The following is a 12,640-nucleotide window of genomic DNA, read 5'->3' as shown; positions in this document are numbered from 1 at the left end:
TTATCTAGAGTCTAGTCTGATTACAACACATTCGTTTTCAGACCCTACGGATATGAAGTGCAAGATCATGAATCGAGTGTGCATGGTGAACGAGTGAATAAAGAGTCTTTTATTATTTTTTAGTCATTTATCTCTTTAGTTTGTCATTCCCTCATTTTTGTTATGTCATCTTATAATGCATCATTTTTAAATCGGATAAAAAATAATGAAAACAAGTTTGTAAGAAGACTATAGTGTAAGATACTTATCAAGTAACATTTTGCTCGTCAAATTTCTGTAAAATGGCTGTGAACACGCAAATCCGCAGTATTTTCCGATCGGGATTATTTTCAAACAAAGTTGCCATTGTTACTGGTGGTGGGACGGGTCTTGGCCGTGCAATTACTCAAGAACTTCTCTACTTAGGTGAGCTAGTACTCTATCATTTGATCAGTTTATGTCTTTGATCAGTCCCATACGTTGTAAATAATGAAAGCTAACAGTACGCGTATGTACGGCCGCCAGCGCCAGGGTCTTTTTTGTAAAACCTAACTACCTTGCCATCCTGTCGCTGCATTTGATTGGGTCAATAGGCTCAAATTGGCTCAATAGGAAGTTAGGAACCATACTTCATGCGCTAGTCATAAATATTCATGATACGCACACACACAGTATCCGATACGATAATTTATCAAATAGCTAATGTAGATCTAGGTCTAGGTCTAAGATTTCATACAAAAATTACAAGTGCAAAGCTATTTTTAGTTAAAATGAATGACATTGCGAGAAAATCGGGTGGCTTACCATAAACGAGTGACTACCCATGCAGGTCTTAAATTGTCCATTATCATTGCGACAAACTGGTTAAGTCGAGAATCTGGCCGAATTGATTTTGATCTCCAACACACCGTACCAACGCAAATATTTGTATATGCAGATATTAATATGCAGGGCAGCGTGGCAAGGTTAGGTTTTAAAAAGACATACGGCCAGTATATTCTGTAGCTGTAGATCTAGATTTGTAAACAGTTGGGCAGTAAAATCAGTCTATCGTTTATGATATTTATGTTCGGAACGCGCGACTATGTAACAAAAAAAAACAACAACATAGATCTAAACAACCCCCCTTATTCCCACCAAAAAAATAATCTGGCAAAAAATTTGTCTTTGTTTTTTCTTTATCTAAGGCTAGAAAGAACAGTTTGATTTAGAAAACAAAATTATTAAATGAAACAGAATTAATCCCTCAATTCGCCTTATGACAAACTTTAGTCTATATTACAGGCGGTCAGTGGAGAAAGATGTAGTCTCAGCAGAACAACTGTCGATGACTAAGAGACTGAACCTTGTGGTCCATTTCTGTCCCTGTTTTCTGATAGGTTGCAAGGTTGTAATTGCATCAAGGAAAGTGGAACGATTACAGACTGCTGCCGATGCCATGAATGCCTCTTTACCCAAGGATTCCACCGCAGCTATCCAAGCTGTTAAATGTAACATACGGCAGGAAGAAGAGGTGAGATTAAAGAAATAAAACAAAAATAATTGCAAACTTGTAATCTTTTAAGGACAGAGTTGTGAGAGATATCAACATTGAGTTACCGTACATGTACAGTAAATTGCATTTGATTCAGAGAAATTGGAACTTTTTATTTGATGGGGCCATGTATTGTTTCCTAACACCTAGAAGCATGAGCTGTGTCTCTCAAGAATTTCATCAGTATAAGTTCTGCAACATCACAAATTAAACACCTGGGTATCGTTTCACAAAACCGTCACAAAAAGTACAAGTTCACCTACTTCCCATTGAAACCCATATTAGTTGTAATACACACGTTTCAATAGGATGTCTGTTGCATAAAACGCTGCCATTACTTAGATAAGACATGTTTCTATGTGATTTCTAACTTACTGGTAACTTAAGTTAGAGTCTGTGCAAAATGGGAAATACCAAAATCAAATCACATTCAACCAGTTTAATAGGTTGGAAATTATTTCATACAAACACTATCGACCGTTTTACTTTTCATCAAAAATGATACTAATATCTTTGTGGCTATACTGTCATCCCAGGTGAAGTCGCTCATGAAAACCACTGTTGAGAAGTACGGCAAGATCGACTTTCTGGTGAACAATGGAGGAGGCCAGTTTCCTTGTCCTCTCTCAGACATCTCCATCAAAGGATGGAATGCTGTGATCGACACCAACCTCACAGGAACATTCCTGTGCTGTAGAGAAGGTAAAGACAAACATTTTCCATTTAAAACATCAAAGTAAGGATTAGGCACTGAGGAAGAAGCAAGAGCATTTTGTGAATATTTCTCTCTGTTTCTTAAAAATTTTTGCTTGTTATACAATGGTGGTACTTTTTCTTACATTTATCATTTGTTCAATATTTAGGCAAGATGATAACATCACATTATGAATAAATAGAGGGAAAGACAAAACATTATAAGGAAAACAAAAATATGAGTGAAGGAATGAGGATTGTTCCAAAAGGACAAAATATTTGCAAATCCTGTTGAAGAATACTCTTTTAATGGTCACTCTTCTCACCATTTTACCTTAATGTTCAATTCAAGGTTAACCATAGTATATCTCTTAAATGCACATATTGGTAGTGCGGAAACGTGAAAATTGTTGTTTAGCTGGTTTCAATTGTGCATTTTTAGGACATTAACAGTGAAACTTGTATAAAGATCGTTCAAGGGAGACAACAGAAGCATTATTTAAGAAAAAGTAAAAATAGTCTACTTGTATCATTCTTGTACCAGTTCTAGCAACCTTATACATTTGCTGTAATATTTATTATCACTCCATACCAGTGGAATTTTATTTTTAAAGCTTTTTGATATTTTGTCTTGCAGCTTTTAATGCCTGGATGGGAGAGCATGGAGGAGCCATAGTAAACATCATTGTTGATCTCTGGAAAGGCTTTCCAATGATGGGGTAATGTTTAGACCCTATACTGTTAATCAATACTAATATAATATTGGATGGCTTTGAGTGTGATACAAGAATATATTGCTCGAGCTATGACAATATTGAACGAGTTGGAGACGAGTCCAATATTGTCATAGCGAGAGCTATTGTCTATATGCACCACTGCACCAACAAGCTTCATCAAACAAAAGAGCAAGGCCCTGTTTCATGAAGCTCGTTATCGTTAACAAGTTGCAATAACTGTTTGATTTAAGTTACTGAAATCAAAACATTTGATTGGCTGTGAGCTTATTTATTATAGAAAGCTGACACTTGCTACAGATAAAAAATTATGTGAAACTGGCCCCAGAGGGACCGCTACATTGTGCTGTACAGGTACATACTTTGCTGGTCTGTAAGCACAGTCTGTAAGCATACCACTCTCACTGTGTTTGTGTATCCCTAGGCATACTAGTGCAGCAAGGGCAGGCATAGAGAACTTGACAAAGACAGCTGCTGTTGAATGGGCACCTCATGGAATCAGGATCAACTCGGTGGCTCCTGTAAGTTGACTCTCTACTCACTCTCAGTATTGTACGTCTATGAATAATGAAAATTCATCCCAAAATGAAAGTAACGTTTTGTTTTGGGGTTGTTCGGGCTATTTTTTTCTCATATGTTACTAACCACATATAAGATTTTAATACATCTGGGCCCCGTATTATAAAGATTTATAATCAAGCGTAAGTTGGATAAATCCAGCGTAAGTTGGATTAATCCAGCGGATCTCTTTAAATCAAGCGGAAGTTTGATAACCCGTATTATAAAGATTCATGATCAAGCGTAAGTTTAATAAATCAAGCGGAACTTTAACAAATCCAGCGGATCTTTAAAAAATCCAGCGGATCTTTTTAAATCAAGCGGAAGTTTGATAACGCGTATTATAAAGAAAGTTCCGCTTGATATCAAGCGGAAAATCCGGCGGATCTTTAATAATTCATTGTAACTTTCCGCTGGATTTTTATCAAGTGGTAAGTCAGACAATCAAGATGGCAGCCATACTGTTAGTCCTGCAGGAAGAGGCCGCTAGGCAATTACGGAGGGAAAGCGTCTTCCGAGACAGAGTAGACCCTCTGGATAGGCCCGACGACGAAATCTGGAGGAAGTACAGGTTCACAAGGGCTGGTCTACTCTGTCTCGTGGACCAACTTGCCCCTGCATTAAGTCATCCCACAGCCAGGAATTTTAGTTTAACAGTCATATCAACAGTTACATTTACAGCAGCTCCTTGAGGTGCGGTAAGTGTTGTTATTGCTTTGTTTTCCCATAGACCTGTGTACAAAAGTGTTCAAATAAAGCAATTTTTTTAATTTCCCATAGGCTGGTGTACAAATTCAGTATATTCTGCCATTCTTTTCACTAACTTCACATTATTCAACATCCATGCCATTCAAACCTCAATCCGACAATACAGGGAAACATTCCCTATGTCATTAAGTTCACATCAATCTATCTTGCTTCTCTCTTTGAAAACCAGCCTTCATGTCCAGTGAAGATAGACACCTCCACACAAAGAACTATCCTGAAATGATGACAATAATTAACAGATCAATTCATTAGTAATTAAGTTTGGATTTTAATTCATTTAATCCCTTGCTCGAAGGGTTTACAGAAGAGCAGAGGGGGGGGGGGGGGGGGGGGGGTTGCAGCTTGAGGTTCTTGAGGTTTTTTATCAAATTTAGAAGCTTAACTGTACCTTAAGGCTAATACCAGTTACATAAATCAATGCTTCACCAAGTGTTTATTACAATTTGTTCAAGCATGACTGGTCGAGTTTTGTGCAGTAGTGCTTCAATCCATTAATTTAGTACATGTATAATGCAAGTAGTCCACAGTCAGGAGGGTCACAGACTCCTCTACCTCCAGTGTCAAATCTTGATTCCTGGAGAGCCATGTGTCTGATTAGAGATGAACTTGAGAGAGGTATCCACATTGTTTTGGAGTTGCACGCTCCTTCTGCTGACTGCTCCTCTTTAGCCACTACTGAAGACAAGTCCACTTGCATCTTTGTAACCAATTCTGACAAGCTGGCTGTTGATGAAAAAAAGATTAGTTGAAAGAAGAAAAAAAGTCATGAAAGGAAAACTTTATATCTACATGTAAATTACTACAGGGGGGGGGGGTCAAATTGACCCCCCCCCCTCCAGTTAACATAGGGTTTAAGACAGCTGGGAGCATCACAGTGAGTTTTGTTTCAAGCACATACTCAAAGAAGGCAAGCATTTGGTACTGCAACAAGTCTCTCTGTACATTTTCCTGTAAAAGTGAATGGGGGGGGGGGGGGTTAATTCTTAGAATTAAAAAAAATGAGCATGATCATAGCATTGATGAGCATTTTCAAAAAAATTATTTTATAAGATGTGTAAGACTCGAAAGAAAAACTTTATATCTGCCGCGGTTCCGTAGTACTACTAGTAGTATCTTAATTACTACAGGGGGGGGGGGGGTCTTAACATAGGGTTAAGAAGACAGCTGCGAGTATCACAGTGAGTTAGGCCTATATCTAGATCTAGTCCATGCAATTACTGTCTGATTTTGTAATCAAAGCTGGTCACTTTGTCACAATACAAAATCAGTGCTTGGACTGTTACTTCAGGTGGGGGGTTTATCGAGTACTGGGCACAAGGCATTGAGGGAGAGGGCGAATCACTCGAGACATTCAAATTCAAGGGCAGGCCAGCCCGGTAGCAAAATAGCAAGGTTCAGTTACTGACAACAAAAGTCAGTAAGTACGTAGATCTAAGTAGTAATAATAATCTAGTCTAGGCCTACATATTTATTTTTTTACGTAGACCTAGGTCTAGATCTTGACGAGTCTGACTTTAATTTAAAGTCTAGACCCTAGACTAGTCGACGATCGACTTTATTTTAGTAACTTTAATTAAAGTTTAAGTTTAGTTTAGCCATGCAATGTGTGACTTCTATTTTGTTCTAATGATTTCTATTTATAAATAGGATCTAGACTAGAGTCTAGTGAAATCCAGACACTATTTTGGTTCTTGCAGTTTATTGCAGGAGTTGCTGTTTCGATAGTTAGGTTGCAATAAAACTGGATTTTCGGTTTCTAAACTTAAACAGACAGCCAACTCCGAATAATTACAGCATCGGATGAGAGTAGTGACTGATGCCTTAGTGCCCGGCACTAGCCCGGGCACTACACGCAGCCTTTCGCTTTCGACTCTTGCCCACTGCAGGCCGCACGAAACTGGTCAATCACTCGCACACGAGCTATCATAATCTATATTTGTTTAACCGCCAGAAAAGTATTGACAAATAAAAAAGCACATAGATGTCGAGTTACGAAATTTATTCTTCGTATTGGGTAATAAATATGAGTTGTACTTACGGGATTGCTACGAAAAACAATTTCAAGCTCAAAAATTGGGTTCCTTGGGGTTCATTGTTGCGAAGAAGATAATAGTCGACACTGCATGCAAGCAAAGTAGTGCAACTGCACATGAGCCAAGTCGTAGACTCGCCGCTAGTCGCCTCTTTAATTATAAACTATAGTTTTTTCACCGTGAATCCATTGTAACTCACGCTTGATTTCCAAGGGCGTTTATAATACGGAAATCGGCTATTGAGTTACAGTTGATTGTGAGATACGCTGGATTATAATGATGAATCCAACTTACGCTGAATCTTTATAATACGGGGCCCTGGTCATCGTATTAAAGGGCAAGTCCGGTTCATTTCTTGTTGAATTGAATAAATAAATTTTTAAAAAACTGAAATTTTCATCAAAATCGGATGAAAAAAAAAGTTATGGAATGATAAAGTTTAGAAAAATGTCATGAAATAGAGATATATGTCACATAGGCTGTATGCAAATTAGGCAGTTAATGTTGTCATCCCCTTAATTTTCTCTATCTGTTTGGTACATTACCTGTACGTTGCCTGGTAATGTCAAGTATAACCTAAGAATGGTGACTAAATACTATACTGAAAGAAGTATATATGGAGTACTCTGAATAACAAGTCTTGTTGACTTACCTTCTGCTGTAGGGTACAGTGTTTGGGAAGGAAGCTGCAGAGCATTATGGGACAGAGGAGATCTTCAAGCTAGCCATCCCTGCCATTCCTGCTAAGAGATTAGGAACACCAGAAGAGGTTAGTAACAGTAGAATTCAGATTCTATGTGTTGCAAATGATATACATTGGAGATGTGAGTTAGTCTTATGATTGGCTCTTTGTGTTTGCCTGATATCCCCTCTGAGGAACCCCAGTTAGAAACCGAGTTCCATCATCGTTTTTAGGTTGACCCTAGACATAGAAACCAATATCAATGCTCCATGAAGGGAGGAGAAATGTAAGCATTTGAATATTGGTACTTCATTTGTTTTATATTGGAAACCCTAATTTGTTTCAGATTTTGTTTTAAAAGACCCTGAATCTAGTCAAGGGAGAAATATAAGTAATTGGTTGTTTCTTTTCTTCTCATGATGTCGATTGCCTTATCTTGAATCTATTCTTCTGCATCTATTATGTATGTAAACAAAGAAGTAAAAAATCATTGAAATTAAATGGTGCAGTAATAGAATTAATGTTAGTAAATTTAATCCTAGTTACATTGATTTGGGGTTTCTGTTTTACCAGTGCAACAGTGAATGTTTATCTTAGTCCCACAAAGCTATATTCCTGTGAGTGGGTTGACACTGATCTGCAAGTTAGGATGTTACATGAGAGTCGATGTTAATGTCTATCACCAATAAATCTGTGTATACTCAGTATATATTTTAACTTTCTTGTTCAGATTTCAGCTGCTGTAGCCTTTCTTCTTTCTCCTGGTGCTGCTTACATCACTGGAGAGTCGATCAAAGTGGATGGTGCTAGTAGTTTATACATGCCACCAGGTGGATATACAGTCAGAGGTTAGTTTAGTGTCATTGGCTGGAAAATTGACAAAAAAGTATACACATATACACCGTCTTGAGAGGATCTGGTTAAAGCTATGGGCAAGAGATGACTCAAATAGTACTATTGGAATCTGAGAGAACCATAGTTTTAACCAGTACCTCAAAAAGAAGTCGGGGTATATTTGTTTTATATCCTACATCAAAAATGTATAATCAAGCAGAATAACTCACCTTTATATTTGCTCCTGTCTTGAGGTTCCAGACAGGTTCCCAACAGGCCATTTTAATTTTTTGTTTAAAAAAGGTAACGTTTACATTACCATCTTGTTAAAAACTTAGTTTTATGGCCGGGGGGGGGGGGGGGGGGGGGGGATCCACGCCTGGTGTATACCATGGTGCAAAGGCAAGTAGCATGTCCACCAGAAGTAATGTGAGACCAAATCAGTGTGAAATATACTTTCTGTTTGTGCAAATACAAGTTATAGTCATTGGTACCATCTATTCACATTCAAAATTGGGTTTAAGAAGAAAATTCATTCTTAGGTCTAAGTTTTCCTTTAGTAAACTATGATTTTAAAATCATGGTTGGGTTTAATTGAATAAGTGGAATACAAACCTTTATATTTCAATGAATGGGAAGGCACAGTCTTATTGGGGGTTTAGAAAAAGGCTGGGGTTCATAATGGATTCTTGTTGATTTTAGTTCAGTAGTATTATAGATATATGATGCGAACAAATAGAAAAGGTTCCCTTTAAAACTCGCTTTTGATTCTCCAATACTGATCAGTATTTCCTTATTCCTTCCTCTGTAGACCATAAGAACATGCCAGCCTACAAGTGGGAGACCGACGATGAAAACGAAGGAGGGAATAATCCTGGTGGTCCGTCATCAAAGTTGTAGAGGAGACCTACATGACACAAACACCTCACTGAGGAATGAAGATAAAGATCAATTAGAGAAGAAAAGAGAGAAGAAATGATGCCTTTCGTGATTAAACCATTGGGGACAGATTGAATTTTATTGATCTTGTATTTCCAGTGTGTATCATTCCTTGATATCTAAGGCGATATAACCTCACTTCATAATGAAGATGAACAGTAATTCATGAAGAAGAGAAAGAATTAAAGGTTGATCTTTTTTGTGATTAAACTACTTGATACAGTTTGTATGTTATTGAGCATGTACATCCAGTGTGTATCATTCCTTAATATCTAAGGCGATATACTCTCATGTCGGAATGAAGATGCACAGTAATTCAAGAAGAAGAGGAAGAATTAATGATGATCTTTTTGATAAAACTATTGAAGATAGATTCTATTTCATTGACCATGTATTTGACCATGAACTTCTAATGTTTATTGCTCCTTGGAAGCTCAGGTGATGTCCAACCAAAATCCAGTCTTGGACTGTGAAGAGCGCCATCATCTCGGTGCCTAATCAAAGGTACTGACTGTAAAAGGAAAAGCAGGATCTTGAGGCTTAATTTCAGGTGTCCTTTGCTGTTGTATAGGTGAATCTTAACCCTTTGAGTACCAAGCATGAGAACACTTGAGCTAGAGTCTATGGAAAATGTGTATTGTACAACAATAACATCATCATCACCATCATCATTTATTAGAGTCGGTATTTCCACTCTTACAAGGGGTTACCAACTTCGTGCCATGATGACATATCTCTCCATGAAATCTTTTGTCTTCCTTTCCTTGTTATTGAAAATTGGAAACATATGCAACTTTTAGTTGATGCTTTCACCAGCTGTTGAACACTAAACCCTAATATAACTCAAGATAAAGTCGTTGCAAAGTGTGTAATGCCAACATGTAAATTATATGGAATTGGTTTTTTGATGCTTCAGTCAGCTGTTTAATTGGCTAGATCATTGCCATGGCAATAGATTAAGATTCCATGACAAGACTTTGCATGAAGCTAAAAGAGAAGAATAGAGATTGGAAAGATGAAGATCATTAACAGGAGTAAGGAGCTAACTGTTTTAAAATGTGATATCTAAAACAGTTTTCCTTCAGTTTTGTTCATACAGATAATTCAAATTGAAAATGCAACTCAATAGTGGTAGAAATGAATATGCATATTGGTGTCAAGTATAGTGGTACAATTAAAACTGTAAAGAAAGACTGCCCAAGGGAGACACAAAAAGTGGTCTTTCTAAACAGTGGTCAATTAAAGAGAAACAAATACTGGTAATGTGTTTATAGACAGGTATATAATGGATCCAACTGTACTGGATTACGCTTACTCCTCTTTCCAAAATTTGAAATGATTTCAACATAAATTTGATCCTGGTGATGGTACTAGTTAATCAGTATGAAGTGCCAGAGATACTGAAATATTTTATTAGCTGTCAGCTGTGTCCATGTATAATGTAAATGATATTATTACTTGGCAGGATTTATTGTCTGTGCCTTGCCAATGTACAAGTATCTGATATGTCTATCATGTTTTAAAAGTATTATAGATGTACAGGGTAATTAAAATAGCTTGTATAAGTGAGATTGTATAAGTGAAGCACCAGGAATATTAACCTATTGGTCTACCTTAAACATTTGCAAGTCCAAATTTGTAAGAAATAAGTTTGACAACTTAAATACAAATAAAAAATCTCCTAAACGTTTTATTTAAGACAAAGGTTTTCTTTATATTCATGACTACCACATCAGCATGTCTATTTTGTTTTGTCTAGTATTGAATTTTGACACTCACAAACTGCAAATGTCATAAAACATATTGTATACATGGAATTATTCCAAATGAATAAGTCACGAATAGGACTGTATCCACAGTCCATCCACTGAGACTACGTCCAGATCCCCTGGCCACTTCTACATAATTATGTTTTGGGAAGGTTCCACGGTCAGTTTTATTAAAGAATTCTTCATACCAGACGGTCATTTCTGTCTAGACATTAACTTTTTTTGTGTTCAAAACAGTAATGTATGAATATGTTTTCAAACACGATCGTTTTAAAATGTTGATTAATTATAACTAGTTAATAGTGTCTGACAGTAAAGTATAGCAAGTAAACGGGTTTCCTTGCATAATTTGAATATTAGGACACTGCTCAAGTTTAAATTTCACAGAAGGACATACATAACATATTTATAATTCCTGCAAAGTTCTACAGAATTTGATGTTGGCTGCGAAAGGGATATAGTATCTTTAATGAACTCATGTGTTAAATGACCCTAAGTTGAGCCCTTGTATGGTACACTTATTCTATTGATCTGTAGTATTTTTTTTAAATATATGAAAATGAGGTTTTTGTCTGTTGATGGGGTTGGTTTTGTATGCCTAAAAATCTCAGTCTATATATATATGATAAGGATTATTTTATGATGAAGACTACCTCTATATATTATGAAGTTTTGTGAATGATGGGAATATTATCATTTGAAATTCTGATATAACTTTTGTTATTGCATCTTTACTAAAGACTATTTTTTGAATGAAATATGCAATATGTAAAAAAATATATGACGAATGTCTAATTTGCTGTTTGGAGAAATTGTACATGTATTCATGTCTAATAAAGGTGAAACAATTATATTGTTTACAGAATGAATTACTAAGTTCTTGAACTGTTAGTAGTATGTCACTGTAGACTGTCTGATGCTGTCCTATTTGTTCAATATCTCATCATTCTTTCTGTTTTCCATGTTTTTGCCTTCAGTTACCTGACCATCATTATTTTGTGCACCTTGTCATATTTCTTTGTTTTCACATTCTTTTTTTCTCTCATATAAAACTTACACCCTAGTTCAAAAGAGAGGAAGAGGATGGCCGTGATGATAATGCCCCCCCCCCCCGAGATCTTGGCCATGGAGTAACTAATTGCCCCTAAATTTTGCAAGCACCTCCAAAATTGTGTAAAGCACAAAGGACCTCACAATCTGTTTACTTCAAATTACTAGTTTATCAGTTATCATAAGTTATGCAAATATTAGATTCTTAATCACATTTTTGTTTTATGCTCGAACAAAGAAGGAATGTTGAAACAGTTGTTTTAGTGTAGATTATTTCGAACAAATCTTAGGTAAACGAAGAATAACATTAATTGTATGAATTCATTTAAATTACTATGTATTTCATTATTTCAGGAATCTGTTATGTATTTTATCAATATGAAAATATTTCTTTTGTGTGTGGGTGAGCGTGCGTGCGTAGGTTTTTATTTGTCTGTGTAATATGTTTTATTTTACGCTTTTATCTGGATAACTATACACATGTAACAGTTAAAAACGTGAGGTCTCAAAAAGCCATGTGACTCCGCAACTTCCAGAGGGAGGGGGAATCATAATTAGCCAGTCAGTTGGTAGGTAGCTAGCTATCCTCTCTTTTCAATTAATTGTGAGGGAAACAAATTTGTAAGAAAAAGGAAGGATCAAGAAATATTTATGGTCTAAATAATTGATGTGAAATGTACTGAACCTGTTTGGGAAGAAATTGAACAGCTAGGAGTAATGCAAAAATCGCTCATTCACACATCTTCCGAAAAAGTCAATCGCTTGCTGATCAGCTCCCTCTCCAGGCGAGGTGGAAGATGGTGATGATAACTACCATATCGCTGGCAATGATAATAACTAATAGCAAATATTGATAGCTATTTTTAAGAAGTAGTTATCATAGCACCGACATGAACTCAGGTACACTCATCTAGCCCCCCCCTTGAACATTGTTCAGTGGCCCCTGGCAATTATGTATCACTTAATCCCAACCCCTATATAAGGATAAAACAAACAACCAATCGTCAAAAACTTTTCTTTAACCTCAGAATATCCTAACTCGGAGCCAGACAAAAAAAAAACACCTT

At 36.5% G+C, this 12,640-nt stretch overlaps 1 protein-coding gene across 1 annotated transcript; it reads left to right on the top strand.

Moving 5' to 3' along the window:
* Positions 1 to 246: 246 nt before the first annotated feature.
* On the top strand, positions 247 to 11,395 carry LOC579703 (peroxisomal trans-2-enoyl-CoA reductase). Its single transcript, XM_031000440.1, has 8 exons — positions 247 to 405; positions 1,359 to 1,492; positions 2,050 to 2,215; positions 2,844 to 2,925; positions 3,365 to 3,461; positions 6,964 to 7,068; positions 7,712 to 7,829; positions 8,627 to 11,395. Exons 1-8 carry the CDS (start codon positions 282 to 284, stop codon positions 8,713 to 8,715), a joined length of 915 nt encoding a protein of 304 aa, XP_030856300.1. The 5' UTR covers positions 247 to 281; the 3' UTR covers positions 8,716 to 11,395.
* The last annotated feature ends 1,245 nt before the right edge of the window (positions 11,396 to 12,640 follow it).

Source organism: Strongylocentrotus purpuratus, unplaced genomic scaffold (genome assembly GCF_000002235.5).
Source record: "Strongylocentrotus purpuratus isolate Spur 01 unplaced genomic scaffold, Spur_5.0 spur5_scaffold_6, whole genome shotgun sequence".
NCBI lineage: Eukaryota > Metazoa > Echinodermata > Echinoidea > Camarodonta > Strongylocentrotidae > Strongylocentrotus > Strongylocentrotus purpuratus.
Note: the sequence above shows the minus strand (reverse complement) of the source record. Positions and strands in the feature narration are given on the sequence as shown.

What these genes read in the sequence shown, in the direction of transcription:
- LOC579703 (XM_031000440.1), top strand. Translation starts at nt 282, where the DNA reads ATGGCTGTGAACACGCAAATCCGCAGTATTTTCCGATCGGGATTATTT. An exon ending in ACATACGGCAGGAAGAAGAG is followed by an intron (nt 1,493 to 2,049) that starts GTGAGATTAAAG and finishes CTGTCATCCCAG; the next exon opens with GTGAAGTCGCTCATGAAAAC. An exon ending in AGGTGGATATACAGTCAGAG is followed by an intron (nt 7,830 to 8,626) that starts GTTAGTTTAGTG and finishes CTTCCTCTGTAG; the next exon opens with ACCATAAGAACATGCCAGCC.